General features: G+C 44.1%; 2 protein-coding genes across 2 annotated transcripts; both read left to right on the top strand.

Annotated features, from left to right (window-relative positions):
• Positions 1-1,743: 1,743 nt before the first annotated feature.
• On the top strand, positions 1,744-5,261 carry LOC106976552 (olfactory receptor 4X2). Its single transcript, XM_053203168.1, has one exon. It carries the CDS (start codon positions 3,045-3,047, stop codon positions 3,972-3,974), a length of 930 nt encoding a protein of 309 aa, XP_053059143.1. The 5' UTR covers positions 1,744-3,044; the 3' UTR covers positions 3,975-5,261.
• A 7,165-nt stretch (positions 5,262-12,426) lies between these two features.
• LOC106976553 (olfactory receptor 4X1) lies at positions 12,427-14,423 on the top strand. Its single transcript, XM_015073980.3, has one exon. The coding sequence runs from the start codon at positions 12,753-12,755 to the stop codon at positions 13,680-13,682; it is 930 nt and encodes a 309-aa protein (XP_014929466.1). The 5' UTR covers positions 12,427-12,752; the 3' UTR covers positions 13,683-14,423.
• Positions 14,424-14,875: the final 452 nt, after the last annotated feature.

Below are 14,875 nucleotides of genomic sequence, written 5' to 3'. Positions count from 1 at the left end.
AGAATTCAAGAATACCTGGGAGGCAAGTTTACTTTACTCCTGTTTTAAATCGGGTGCAATTGAGACTCTGTGGCTTAGTCTCAGCATTTCCAAGTCTGAGACCAAAGGGTGAGCAGATCCTCTGTCTGGAGTCTCCTGTAAGATATGAGCTCTGGTTGGTAGCTGGGTCTTAATTCTTTCTGAATGGCTAACTGAGGAACCTGCAGGAACTGACTCTTCTCTGGACATTATTTAAATCTCTGTGTTCAGTACAAAAGGAGGAACCTTTGGTGAGAATAGCAGAGCCACAGAAGCATTGGGGTGAGTTTTGTTTTGTGAGCATGTGCTTCTTTGCATGTCATGATTATAATTCCACTTTGGAAGCAAAGGGAATGTTACCATGAGGTGCATGGCATTTTACGAAGTGCTTTCATATAGGTCTGGTCTTTTCCTGAGGCAATCACAGTGCTAGGTATTGGGATTCAGAGATAGAGAGGCTGTGGTCTTGGCCCTTGGAGATCTTTATTCTTTAGATATTTTCTGAATACCTACAGAGTACCAAATACTGTGCTAAAAAGGAGAGAGGCTATGGAATATCTCTACCCACTGTTAATTCCAGTTTTTATTTTATTTTTTTATTTTATTTTTAAAGGGATATTTCATTTCTATCTTTATTTTTCTTTTTTTTTTCAATATATGAAGTTTATTGTCAAATTGGTTTCCATACAACACCCAGTACTCATCCCAAAAGGTGCCCTCCTCAATACCCATCACCCACCCTCCCCTTCCTCCCACCCCCCATCAACCCTCAGTTTGTTCTCAGTTTTTAAGAGTCTCTTATGCTTTGGCTCTCTTCCACTCTAACCTCTTTTTTTTTTTTTTTTTCTCCTTCCCCTCCCCCATGGGTTCCTGTTAAGTTTCTCAGGATCCACATAAGAGTGAAACCATATGGTATCTGTCTTTCTCTGTATGGCTTATTTCACTTAGAATCACACTCTCCAGTTCCATCCATGTTGCTACAAAGGGCCATATTTCATTCTTTCTCATTGCCATGTAGTACTCCATTGTGTATATAAACCACAATTTCTTTATCCATTCATCAGTTGATGGACATTTAGGCTCTTTCCATAATTTGACTATTGTTGAGAGTGCTGCTATAAACATTGGGGTACAAGTGCCCCTATGCATCAATACTCCTAATTCCAGTTTTTAAAAAGTACTCCCTACCCCCAGTGTGGGACTAAAACTCATGACCCCAAGATCAAGAGTCACACGCTTTACTGACTAAGCCAGCCAGATGCCCCCCCCTCCGCTCCCCTGTATATTCACTGAATGCTATCTCATGGCATGTGCTTCAGTTGGCACTGGAGATGGAGTGGTGAGTAAGATACAATCTGTGCCTCCAGGAAGTTCACAATTTACTGGGGGCAGATGGTCACATAAAACAATTACATTTTAGTGTGGAAAGTGCTGTAATTTGAAAATGTCCTGCGAGAAGAGGACCACTGATTGTGAATTTGGAAGATGGATTTCCTATCTCAGAAGAATTCAAGGCAACACAGAGGATGGGAACTTAAGTTCTCTTGGGATGGGCTGGGGGTGGGATCTATCTCTAAGTCAGGTAGTATCTTCATGCTACAGTTTAGACATTGGGTCTCTGAGGGGTTAAAGAACTCTATCTCTCATCTATCTATCTATCTATCTATCTCTCATCTAACTCTTTATCTATCTATCTATCTATCTATCTATCATCTGTTTATCTATCCATCCATCCATCCACCCATCCACCCACTTATTTTTAATAACCCTTTAGACATCACATAGATACCACCTGAAGAAACCTGATGTAAACTTACGAGACTGGACAGATAGCAGTGCTTCCTTTCATAAATGGCTTCTTGGTAAAATACCCCAGCTAGGCTGAGAGTTTGGTGCTGGCCTCTTCTCTCTTTGTCTCTGAAGGCATAAACTCTATCAGTGATTTCCTTCTGGCTCATGGTGGTCCTTCACCAGCTGAGCCTACCCCACTTGCTAGAGGAAGGAAGCTTTGTGGCATGAGTGGGTGTCATGTGACTCCTAATCTCAGAACCCCAGAACCTCACTGTATGAGGGGCCGTATTGATACACACAGATCTCAGCCACTTTGAACAAAGTCCAGCATGGATGAGGGCAGTGTACAAATCAGTCAGTGCGCAATCTTGCTGAAGCCCTGGGGTGTTGGAAGGCTGGAATTAGAGAAGGTTGTGTCAGAGCATGAGTAGACGCTGTGGGCAGAGGGTGTTTATACTTCTCTTGCCCCTGGGGGGGGCATATGATAGGAGGTACCAGTGAAGAGAGGAGTTGTGTATGGGTTGAGCTGGACCTTTGGAAAGGGATGAGGTCACCAAGTGACCAAGTGTAGAAGGAGGGAAAGGAGGAGAAGCAGAAATAAGAACGCTGAGTGTCAAGAGGTATATTTTCTGGAGTCTGAAAGGTAAGTGGAGAGGTGAGAATCATGTTCTGCAAACCAAGGATGGAAAGGGGACAAGAGGAAGTGGTACAAAGAAAAACTGCAGGCAAAAGACAACTGAAATCATTCAAAGGCCATAGAGAGACCTTTAAAATAGAGACAGCAACACTGTCCTTACTGCCACCATCATCTGAGGGGACATTCATCTCCTAATAGGTGCCCCCTCCTCTGGTCTCCTCCCATTAGTCCAACCTCCATATACAAAGGGATTTTACTCTCCAGCTGATGAACATTCCTGAAGATTTCCTGTTGTCTGCAGGATAAACCCCTAAGTGCACAACACTCCTTCAGGAACTAGTGCTAGACTCTGTCTCCAGTTTTATTTTTTATATTCTGCCCTTTACTCCAGCCACACATGGGTGGATTTTCATGACTTTGTACACTCTTCTTTTTTGGACTGTTCTTTCCTTCTGTACATAACTAACTAAAGTCTACTCATCTTTCAATATCCAGCTCACAGATTGGCACGGGATTAATACGTAATTCATGCACTTAATGAGTCTTTTGTATCATTTCAGATCACCCCACACAAATTACTGCCTCCTGTGGCAACTTCATGGCTCGCATACACAATGTGACTGAATTCATTTTCCTAGGATTTTCTCCCAGCCGGGAGGTGCAGAAAGTTTGTTTTGTGCTATTTCTGCTTTTGTACACAGCAGTTGTGCTGGGGAATTCCCTCATTGTGCTCACTGTCATGACCAGCAGAAGTCTTGGTTCTCCCATGTACTTCTTCCTCAGCTGCCTGTCCTTTGTGGAGCTCTGCTACTCCTCTACTACAGCCCCCAAACTCATCTCAGATTTGCTGGCTGAAAGGAAAGCAATATCACTGTGGGGCTGCATGACACAGCTTTTCTTTATGCACTTCTTCGGTGGTGCTGAGATCTTCCTGCTCACTGTGATGGCCTATGACCGCTATGTGGCCATCTGTAGGCCCCTCAACTACAGGACTATCATGAACCGGCAAGTGTGTGCTGTCCTGGTGGGAGTAGCATGGGTGGGGGGCTTTGTGCATTCCTTTGCCCAAATCCTCCTGCTCTTCCACTTGCCCTTCTGTGGCCCCAATGTGATTGACCACTATTTCTGTGACCTGCTTCCCCTGCTCAAACTTGCCTGCTCTGACACCTTCCTCGTCGGTCTGCTGATTGTTGCCAACGGGGGGACCTTGTCTGTGATCAGCTTTGGGATCATCTTAGCCTCCTATGTGGTCATTTTACTCCATCTGAGGACTCGAAGCTCTGAGGGGCGGAGTAAGGCCCTCTCCACCTGTGGGTCCCATATCACCGTGGTTACCTTATTCTTTGGGCCCTGCATCTTCATCTATATGAGGCCTTCCACCACCTTGTCTGTAGACAAGATGGTGGCCGTGCTCTACACCGTCATCACGCCGCTCCTCAACCCTGTCATCTACTCCCTGAGAAGTGCTCAAGTGAAGAAGGCCATGAAGAAACTGTGGATCAGGGCAATGAAGCTAGATGAGAAATAGAGGCTGACTCTTGGTATTGATCCTTGGGTTTAGAATGATGCTGAGTCCAAACTGAAGGGGCAGAATGGGGTGAAGGAAAGGTCACAGCACTTGTTATTTCTGGAGTAATTCTAATGGTCTCATCTGCAAACACTGTATTCAAATGACCTGTGAGATAGTTCCTCTTATGGATATATCTATAACTTGATTGCCCATTTTCTGTTAGATGTTCAGATTGTTTCTAATTTTTTTATTGCTATAAATAACACTGTGTTAAGTATTCTTGAATGGAAATCTTTATACTTCTGAAATTCTGTTTGACTCACTTGCTATAATGAATCTACTGTGTTAAAAGGGATAATGACCTTGATGTATAGTGTTAAATCGATTCTTAGAAAGATTGTAGGGGCATCTGGGTGGCTCAGTTGGCTGAGTGTCCAACTCTTGATTTAAGCTCAGATCATGTTCTCACAGTTCGTGAGTCCCAGCCCTGCCTGGGGCTCTATGCAGTCAGTGCAGAGTCTGCTTGGGATTCCCTCTCTCTCTCTCTCTCTCTCCCCCTATCCTGCTTGTGTGTGCTCTTTCTCACTCAAAATAAATAAACTTTAAAAGGGTTGTAATAACCTTTCTTGTGAAAGTACTCCTGACAAATTAAACACTGTCATTAAACATTTTCTTGATGGCAAACAAGATTTTACATAGTCTCAAAGTATCTCCCCATAAGATACTTATTAATCGCAAAAGACAAACATGGCTCTACAGTTGAGAAAACTGGAAGACATTCCCTTAAACATTTACTCAAGTAAACATCATCAGTATTGAGACTGGAGAGGCACAGGATAACATTGCTGTGGTATTCTTGCCACAAATACACAATCTGAGTCTAACCGTGACAAAATATCAGGCAAACCCCAACTGAAAAATATTCTGCAAAATTAACAGCCTGCATTCTTCAAAACATGAATAAGAGATTACGGAATTTTTCCAGATACAGACATAGGTAATTAGATGCAACCTGTGATCCTTGATTGGATTCTGTACTGGATGAAGGTCATTAGTGAGCACAAGCTGTGTTGAGGGGACGATAGAATTGTATCAGAGTTATTTCCTGATTCTGATAATTGTGTGTTTATGTCAGAGAATGTCCTTGGATTGGGGAATCATTTAGTAAGGTATCTAAAGGTAAGTGGGCATTATGTCATCAACTTTGAAACATTTCAGAAAAATTTGTTTGCCTACCTGTCAATCTAGTGAGAGAATGAATGGTAAAGAAAATGTGGCAAAATGTTAATATTTGGGGAATTTGGATTAAGGGTATACAAGAGTTCTTTGTATTATTGCAACTTTTTTGTAAATCAAATTATTTTAAAATATAAAATTAAAATGCTTTGCAAATTAGATAGCTTATTATGTGTGTCTACGTGTGTGTGTGTGTGTGTGTGTGTGTGTGTGTGTGTGTAGGGGCTTTTTAAATGATTTTTTTCATAAGTTTATTATTTATTTTGAGAGAGAGAGAAAAAGAGAGAGTGCACAGGGGAAGGGCAGAGAGAGAGGGAGAGAGAGAATCTCAAGCACGCTCCACACTGTCAGCACAGAGCTCCCTTGGGGCTTGATCTCATGGAAACATGATTCTGACCTGAGCTGAAATCAAAAGTTGAATGCTTAACCACTTAACCGCTTAACCAGCTGAGCCATCCGGACACCCTTCCCTTAGCATTTTGAATATACCATTCCACTCTTCCCGGACCTGGAAGGCTTCTGCTGAGAGAGTCAGTGATGGTCTTGGAGGTCTCTTGTGTGAGAGAATTTTTTTTCTCTTGCTACTTTTAAAATTCTATCTTTGCTTTTAAACAGTTGCATTATAATGGTCTTGGAGAAGATCAATTTTGCATTGAAATTTTGGGGTGATCTGTTAGTTTCATGAAGTTGGATGTCCAAACATCTCCCCGGATTTGGGAAGTATGCAGCCATTATTTCTTTAAATAAGATTTGTGCCCTCTTGTCTCCTTCTTGGACTGCAATCATTCTAGACTGTTTCTTTTAATGATATCCCTCTGCTCATACAGGCTTTCTACACCCTTTTATTTATTTATTTTTTCTGTGTTCTCCTTTGGATAAATTCAGAAGTCCTTTTACTCATAGATTTCTTTCTTCTGATCAATCGATTCTGATGCCAGTGTTCTCTTGCATTTTGAACTCTTCACTTGGTTAGCTTGCCTGTGCTAATCATTTCACAATGCGTATTATATATCAGAACAGCATGTTGTACACCTTGAATGCACACAATTTTTACTTGTCAACCCTACTTCAATAAAGCTGGAAAAATTAAACCAAATATTAGTTATCTGTATTACTATTCTAAGCAAATGATGTGTGCGTGTGTGTGTGCATGTGCATACCTGTGTGGTTGTGAGGCAAGGAGGTGTGATGTAAGGTAGGAAAGAAGTGCTCTCTCTGTACACCCTTTAGGCCAGCAGAAATGCACGCACAGGCCACTATTTGTGTTTCTCCATTCTGTTCCACCAGCGTCTGGGACTCCCAGAAGTTCTTCACAGGTTCTGACTGTAAGCCAGATGTGAATGATATTGAGAGTTTTCAACATTATTTTCTTCTCCAGAGGTTTTTTGGTTTTTCGTTTCGTTTTGTTTTGTTTTGTTTTGTTTTTTAGTGAGAGGTTGAGAAAGGCTGAGCCCATGACAGTAGCCAATGCCATGTAGTATGCAAATAATAAATTAGGAAGTTACTGATGTATATGCAAAAGGATTTAACATAGGTTTCTTTTAAAAAAATTTTTTTAAAATGTTTATTTATTTTGGAGACAGAGCATGAGTGGGGGAGGGGCAGAGAGAGAGGGAGACACACAATCCGAAGCAGGCTCCAGGCTCTGAGCTGTCAGCACAGAGCCCGACGCGGGGCTCGAACTCACAAACCGTGAGATCATGACCTAAGCCCAAGTCGGTCGCTCAACCGACTGAGCCACCCAGATGCCCCTTTAACATAGGTTTCTTAAAACAGTGATAATTCCTGAAGCTTTAAAAAAAGGAGTTTGAGTTTTTGTGGTGTTTCAGGTGGATTATGGTTAGGAGAAAGAAACCGTATGTGTACCACTGATTCATAATTTGTCCCAAGACAGAATTTGTTGGAGCAGCCTTACTACCCAGAGCAGAAACAGATGGGGCACATTTCCTACTTTGGTTTCCCACTACCTGTTCGTTTCTTAATGGGGCACCAGTGGCTGGTGACATATTCTGTTTGGGCAAGAAATGTTACGTGTAGACATTTGACCCAGATGGACAGTTTATTAGTTGTGTAATTTTGAACCATTCTCCTGGTCTTTCTGAGCCTCAGTTACCTAATCTGTTGAATGGCAATAGTAGCTACTATAGTAGAGTGTTTCTTTGACTATCTGAGGTGTTAGAAAGAAAGAAAGGTTGAAAGACATGATACTGCCCAACACAAGTGTGATGTGTTGTTCCTAGGAGACTAGGCTTAGCGGTTAGGGAGCTCTAGTCTTCCTGAAGCCCTTGAACATGAAAATCATATGCTGACAATTTGTGGTAAAACACTTAGGGCTTTAAGATTGAGCAGTTGGAAGACTCTTGTGCTAGGAGCCAGGAAGGAGCTGGGTTAGCCAGGCTACCAGTGCATGGGGCAACTGCACAATAATTTTTCCTCTTTGGCTGTCTTCCCACCTTTAAAGGAATAATGTGGACAAGGTGATCTGCCAGGCTCTTCCATGTCTAGCATTCTCTGATCAGGTGACATGTTGGAGTATGTGTGGGAGGTGGTCCAGGTCCACTGGGTTAAAGTCTCCCTGGCATCGTTGGTCCCATGAGGGGTGAGGTCAGAACAGGCCACCCAAGAGCCTCTTGAGAAAGTCTGTGGTGGGGTCAGAGGGCTATTGTTGATATTGAGTTCTTCTCTGCCACTTGCTTGAGGATGCACTTGCCACTTGCTAGAGGGAAACCTCTAGGGGGCAGGACAAGAGGGGGTTAATCATGTGGGGCAAGTAGACGTACCAACCTTATAATTGGATTAATTAGAGCTATGTTCCCTAACCTCTGAAGGAAGCAATTGGGACGTTGACTTTTGCTCTTCTCAGAAACTCCCCAGACAGGAGATGCTACAAAGTTCAGGGAATTCAATTCTCTGATGGAAATCTACATCTCCTACACCTTAAATGCTCCCAGCACACATTTTCCCCAAACCTCATTCTAGTGGATTTTAGGGTGGACTGGCCCTGTTCCATCCCCCTGTAGCTGTTTTAGTGAGAAAGTTATCAAGTGCTGGAGGTGGTGGCGTTGATGGCACCTGGTGAGTCCATAGGGGAAGATCAGAATTTAGTGGTGCCTCTATGTGTGGAACAGATTCAGAATCAGCTCATTCACTGAACCCTTACCACAGATGGGCAGACCCTCAGGCAGAGTCTTTCACACACACATCGGCACCATGCTGGTGTTACTCTGGCGTCCACACACTTTCACGTATGGGGAGGCTTTCTTAGATTTGCTCACTCAGCTGGTGGGCAGACCTTGGACATCACCCTGTTAAAGTCTTTCCTGCCTGCTTAAATGACAGGGTGAGAACATAACTCTCTAGCATGGCTGAGAGCAGGTGTTATAGTGATTCTCACCAGAGCTGCTGGTAACATGGCCAACGTGGAATGGTTTGCCAAGCTAGTTTTTAATTCACTACTGACTCATGCATTTTTGAGAAATTTTTTTGAAAAATTCGAGGGGCCTGGCTAAGACATTCTCACATCTGGTCTTCTCTTGTAGAAATGAAGGCATTAGCCCATTTGAGCCTGGATGGAGATTAGGCTATACAGAAGCCTACCTTTTCCTGAGGACCATCTTGAGCCAAGATTTCCAAGTTTTAGATCAACGAGTGCTAATATACACCTTTTGTTTCTCTGATCAGTTTATCTATAGAGGTTGTTAGTGAAGCAAATCTGTTTTCCTTGGGTGTCTTATGGATATGAATATCTTCTGACTACAAAAGATTGAGAAGATAAAATTAAGAATCAAGACAACAAACAGTATTCAAGGTGGGTTCATTCACTTAATCTCTGTGAGGCAGGCTTTGGAATTATTTTCAAAAAGAGACCTTATTTTTTATACTAGATATTGCTACATATCCTGTAGCCTCTGTGCTATTATAGGACACCCACAGTGATCCCTTGGTTTTGAAATAGATGTAGTAGCAGATCGAGGATTCAGGGATCAAATAAAAACTGATATTAACATCTGAGTTCCAAGCCCTGGACAAGGTGCAATATAGGTCATAAACCTATGGGTAATCTAATCCTTGGTGACAAAGTGTCGGAGCCAAGATCTCAAGTCACCAAGGCATGTCTGGCATGAGCTTCTTTCCCCGGCAGCCCAGTTTGGCCGACTCTGGAAACATCCTGTCCCCGCCTGGGCTTCTGAGTTCTGCTCAGGCTGTCTGCGCAGAAACTACATCCCAGGAAGATGGAGAACTGAGTCGGACCACGTTATTGTTCATTTTCTCGCCGGTGTATCGTTTTAGATCTTGCTCCTCAGGCTTGCTCTGCTTGTGTTATGAACAGGAATCTCCTCTCTCTGCGTGACCCCCACTCCCATTCTGGAAGCCGGCCATGGGTGGGCAGCAGGGGAGGAGCTGGTGGGTGAGAAGAGAGTGATGCAGGTGTTGGGAGGAAGCCCTGGAGCCTGGTCTAGTCCAAGCTCCGCCCAAAGGGCCGTGTGATTCTGGGTCCAGATTCCTCTTCTGTGGAAGGAGGATTCCATGAGCTTCCTTCCAAATCAAACAGCTGATGGTGGCTCAGTGAGGGAGCTAGCAGGAGAGGCCCGACTTGACGCCTCTGGTGAGGGCTATTGTTGGAGGAAAAGTGGGAGAAAAGGATGCTGGAAAAGGCTGGTCAGAGCAATATTATTTGTCAGAATCCACAGAAGGAGGAATTCCATGGCAGAAAGGTATAATGAGAACTCATGAAGTAAGACAGATTTATTGTGGTTTATTGTGAAGATTTGAAAACTGTTCACTGAAGTTGCTTATTGGGGCCACTGTGTTCAGGCTTCTAAGTGCGTCACTATTTAGGATTTCTGAACCACAAAACCTGGAAATGTGCAGTTACTTGCTGTTTGAGAAGAACACATTTACCTTTTGGAGTCTCTTCCTTGGCCCTGCCAGTTAAAGAGTCAGAATTAAAGTCACCCCACAGGTGACACGTCACTGCACTGTCAACGGTTTACTGGTCTGATGACCTCTTTGTGAAATTGTCTCTCAGCTGTTTTCCATTTCTGCTCAGAGTTTTGAAAATGTTAATTTCCTTCTCTCTCTTCCATGGTAAAGACTTAGCATTTTTTAACTTTTTAGAGAATAATTTGATGGTTATCTTGCTCTGTTGCCTTCAACAACTTTGGAAAGAAAAACACAACTACTTTTTTGAAAATCTGAAATCTAACGTGGTCTCTGCCAATCCTCTGAGAGGAACTCTCTGATACGCGAACTTGGGAACGGTTGTAGAATCAGAGAACAATTACCTTCAGATCTAATTCAGAGATTATTTGGCTCGTAATAGAGCCATTTTTACCATTGGGGTGAAGCACGCCCATCTATGGTTCTTGCTCTCTGTGTAAACATCTGAGTGTGAGTATTGGCACATGGCAGGTGGATCAGGTGGATACAGAGGAGCCTATGGGGAAGAGAGGGAAGGGTACAACAGTGAGAGGATAGTCTATGCCTATTTTATTGATAAGGAAGCAGGCTCAGAGAGGTTGAGTCGCTTGTCCAAGGCCACACAGCTCATATTTGAACTGAGGTCCGTACTTTGCAAAATGTAGCTGCTTCCACTCTCTTACTCCCGAAGTGACTTATGTTGATTGCCTACCAAGGTTGTCATATCTATCTTGCCTTACCCTATAACACGGAATGGATTTTCTACAGTAAGTGTCAGAGTTTCTCAGTTATTGCATATCTTGTGAAACTAACCGGGCTCCCTAGTGGGCATAACTCAGAAGCTAAGTTACAGGGGCGGGGAACAAAGTTGCCGAGCTTCAACCATTGCCCTTGGAGGTGGGTATGGAGAAGGGGAAATGTGAGAGTCACCTGAGTTTGTTTAATTAATTAATTAGTAGTGGTAAAATAAAAATTTACCACCTAAGCCACTTTTTAAGAATACAGTTCCATGGTCTTAAAGCACATTCACATTGTTGTGCCTCCATTGGTCCAACCTGAAGCTCTGTACCCATTAACTCCACATCCCCTCCCCCTCCCCCTGGCGACCACCCTTCTACCTTCTGTGTCTATGAACTTACTACCCTAGGGACCTCGTATAAGTGGGCTCACACAGCATTTCTCTTTTTTTGTGGGAAAAGAAAAAGAAGAAGCGTTATGCCTTTTTTGTGTCAGGTTTCGTATGCCACTTAGCACATTCAGTCCTGTTTCATTACGTAGGCCACTGTTTTGTAGGCTCGTTGTAAGATGCGTAAATCAGAACCCGGCCTGCTGCAAGTCTGCACAAGCAAAGGTGGGTGTCAGGGCCTGCCTTGTGAAGCGGGGCCCCTTCCTGTGTCCCCATTGCCCACTGCACTGACAAGGTGACAGGCATACTCAGTTATATTCTGACACTCTTACGCTATCCTCATTTGCTTTTGAACTTGAGAGCTCATTCAACCCTCAAAACAGCACCGTGGAAAGATAGTATTATTTCTGGTTTTCAGACGAGCATTACAGGCTCAGAGGGCTTTTTGTATGTGTTTAATGTCAGCTAGTAAGCAGCTGTGTTAGGATTGTACTCCTCTGACTCCAAGCTCTGTGTTCCTGTCACCTGGTCACAATGCCACAACTGCTGTCCCACACGTGGAGGGCTGGCCTGGAGGGCTTGTTTCTCCCTGCGGGAATGACCGCTTCAGAGGCCATGACCATGGATCGTCTGTGTCTGATCCCCCTCTGTCAGTCTTCAGAGCTCTCTGCAGTGTGTCGGGCTCTTTCTAACATGCCTTCGCTTGGAGAGACAGTCCTGGTACCCACCTCAGCATCTTTCCCTGTGTGGACTCGCTGTGCTCTGAGACCCTGAGTTAGCAAGCTGGGATGATAGGCTGTTAGGAAGCGGGATTTAAGAGACTTTTGAATTGTTTCTTAGCCAGTGGCCCCAGGACTATTGAGGCAGTCTGCACGTGACACCTTGCAGACACCTCCCGTCTTTATCTCTCCCTTTATGGATGGTGGTTGAAGTTGGTGACTGTCCTTCCCCCTTTCGACTTCTTAAAAATGCCTCTTGGGGAGCCTGGTTAGTTCCACAGGTTGTGGTATCATGGAGGTTGAGAAGGTCTACTGCTCCCTGCAAAAAATTGGTTCCACATGAGGGTGTTAAGACTCGAGACAAATCTGAAATGTAAATCCTACAACCAGTATAAAGCCCACTTCAGGAGCATAAGATGTAGTGGAAGCTTAGTCTTGAAGGAATCAGATCTCAGGTCAGATACGAGCTGTGAGGCCTTCAAGTAGTGACTGAATCTCTGAGGTTCAATTTTCTTAGATATAAAATATCTTCTCATTTTTGTTGTGAGGATTCACTAACTAACGTATGTGCCTGCTTTAGAGAAAAACACTTCCAGGCAGTGTTATTACAAAGTCCTATTTGGGGGCCGGTAGCAAACATTTGATGATGTTTTGTCCACTTGTCTTAAGGAGAACATGTTTTGGAGAAGCCCAAAGAGGAGAATGACAATTGTCCTCAAGGCCTGAGGAGGATGTTTCTAATCGTTGAAGGAGAGTTCTTTGATTTCTTGACTCCAGTCTGCTAGGCTTTAAAACATGGCAACTCCGAACAATGTGACTGAACTCATTCTCTTGGGGTTTTCCCCCAATCAGGATGTGCAGAAGACCATTTCTGTGATGTTTCTCCTCATGTACATGGCCATTGTGCTGGGTAACGGCCTCATTGTGGTGACAATCATGGGCAACAAAGGGCTCACCTCCCCCATGTATTTCTTCCTCGGCTACTTGTCCTTTGTGGAGATCTGTTACTGCTCTGTCACAGCCCCCAAGCTCATCCTTGACTCTCTTATTGAAAGGAAAATCATTTCCCTCAAAGGCTGCATCACACAGATCTTTTTCCTCCATTTCTTTGGTGGCACTGAGATCTTTCTCCTGACAGTGATGGCCTATGACCGCTATGTGGCCATCTGCAAGCCCCTGCACTACACTGTCATCATGAACTGGCGTGCTTGTGGCCTCCTGGTGGGGGCAGCATGGGGTGGGGGCTTGCTGCATTCTGTCGGGCAAACATTCCTTATTTCCCAGCTGCCCTTCTGTGGCCCCAAGGTCCTTGACCACTACTTCTGTGATGTCCACCCTGTGCTGAAGCTGGCCTGCTCAGACACCTTCCTCATTGGTGTGCTAATCATCGCCAATGGTGGCTCCATTTCAGTGATCAGCTTCACGGTACTGCTTGCTTCCTACGTGGTCATCCTGCACGCCCTGAGCACCCAGACCTCAGAAGGTCGGCGCAAAGCTCTGTCCACCTGTGCCTCTCATGTTGCAGTTGTGGGCCTGTTCTTCATACCCTGTTCCTTTGTCTACATGAGGCCCTGTGTCACCCTCCCTGCAGACAAGATAGTCGCTGTGTTTTACACAGTGGTCACACCTCTCTTAAACCCCATCATTTACTCCTTCAGGAATGCTGAAGTGAAAAACGCCATGAGGAGATTGATAGGGAGGAAAGTGATCTGGGAAGAGAAATAGATGACTTAGGGAAAATAAAGAGGAGCAAGGGATGGGAAGTCGGGGCAGATCTCACTTTGCCTCTACCTTTAATTGATGGGCTAACCTTGGGCCTATCACCTTTTTCTTTAAATTTCAATTTCCTCATCTTTATGGGATCGGACAGGATTGAAGGAGGCTCTAGAATGAGGTCTAGCAGGGGTCTTCTAATGCTGCACTTCCACATTTCACAGTGACCTTGAGGCAGCTTGGCTGGTTTTGAGAGAATGAACCCTTCCAGAAAACCGGGGTGTTTCTGGGAATAATGAGGGTGTTGATGGAAGAGGAGGAAGGCTTCCTTGGGGATTAGTGGCCATGTAGCTTTTGTGTTGGAGGAGTCTGAACCTTTGGATTTGGGGAGGGGGAAGGTAGGCAGAGAAATAGAAGTCACGCAAGTGCTTAGAAATTCTGTTAACTCAATAAACTAAAATTTGCCCAGTGGGCTCAGGTCAGGCCAGCTGACCTAGAAGGGTCTAGTCCACGGAGCAGAAGGCATTTTCACTCTTGCCAGCAGACTCATATGAACTCACATTAGCATTAGACTCATGTTTTCAAAGAATCAAGTGGAACCACAGGAGATTTGAAGTGACTTGAAAGCCCTAGACAGTGATACCTAATTGTAGGCACAAGCTTTCTTTTTCACATATCAGTAACATTTTAGTGTCTAACATTCTCTTCTGTTTATACCTGTCCGTCCTTTTTTTTCTTGTTTTCCCCCTTATACCTTGGCTGTATGGGCTGTTCATTTTCTCTGTCTTCAGCCTCTTGACTTCTTGCACTTCTTGGCCATACCCACCAAGCACCCTGATAACCTGCTCTCCTGTACCGCCATATTACCTTGTCATTCTCCACCCATGAGCCCCCACTCCTTCCCAGGCTCCATTCTGGGGCTGCCTGTGGATTAATGGTTTAAATGCCCTTGAGTCTTCACTGTTTGTCCTATGATATTTTAATCCTCTTGTTTTTGAGTCAAACCATATGCCTACAAACTGTAACCCCAACAGTGACCCTCATTCACAGTAGATGATTCTCCCCCACCTGAGTGCTTTCAGATTATCCACTTGGAAGTAATTCTCTTATTTTATCTTATTTTCCCTCAAAAATTTTCAGTGACTCCTCATTGTCTTCTGAGTCAACCATGAACTCCTTCTTGACACGCAGCACCTTCAAGGCAT

Source organism: Acinonyx jubatus, chromosome D1 (assembly GCF_027475565.1).
Source record: "Acinonyx jubatus isolate Ajub_Pintada_27869175 chromosome D1, VMU_Ajub_asm_v1.0, whole genome shotgun sequence".
NCBI classification, from domain to species: domain Eukaryota; kingdom Metazoa; phylum Chordata; class Mammalia; order Carnivora; family Felidae; genus Acinonyx; species Acinonyx jubatus.
This window is presented reverse-complemented; position numbering and strand designations above follow the sequence as displayed.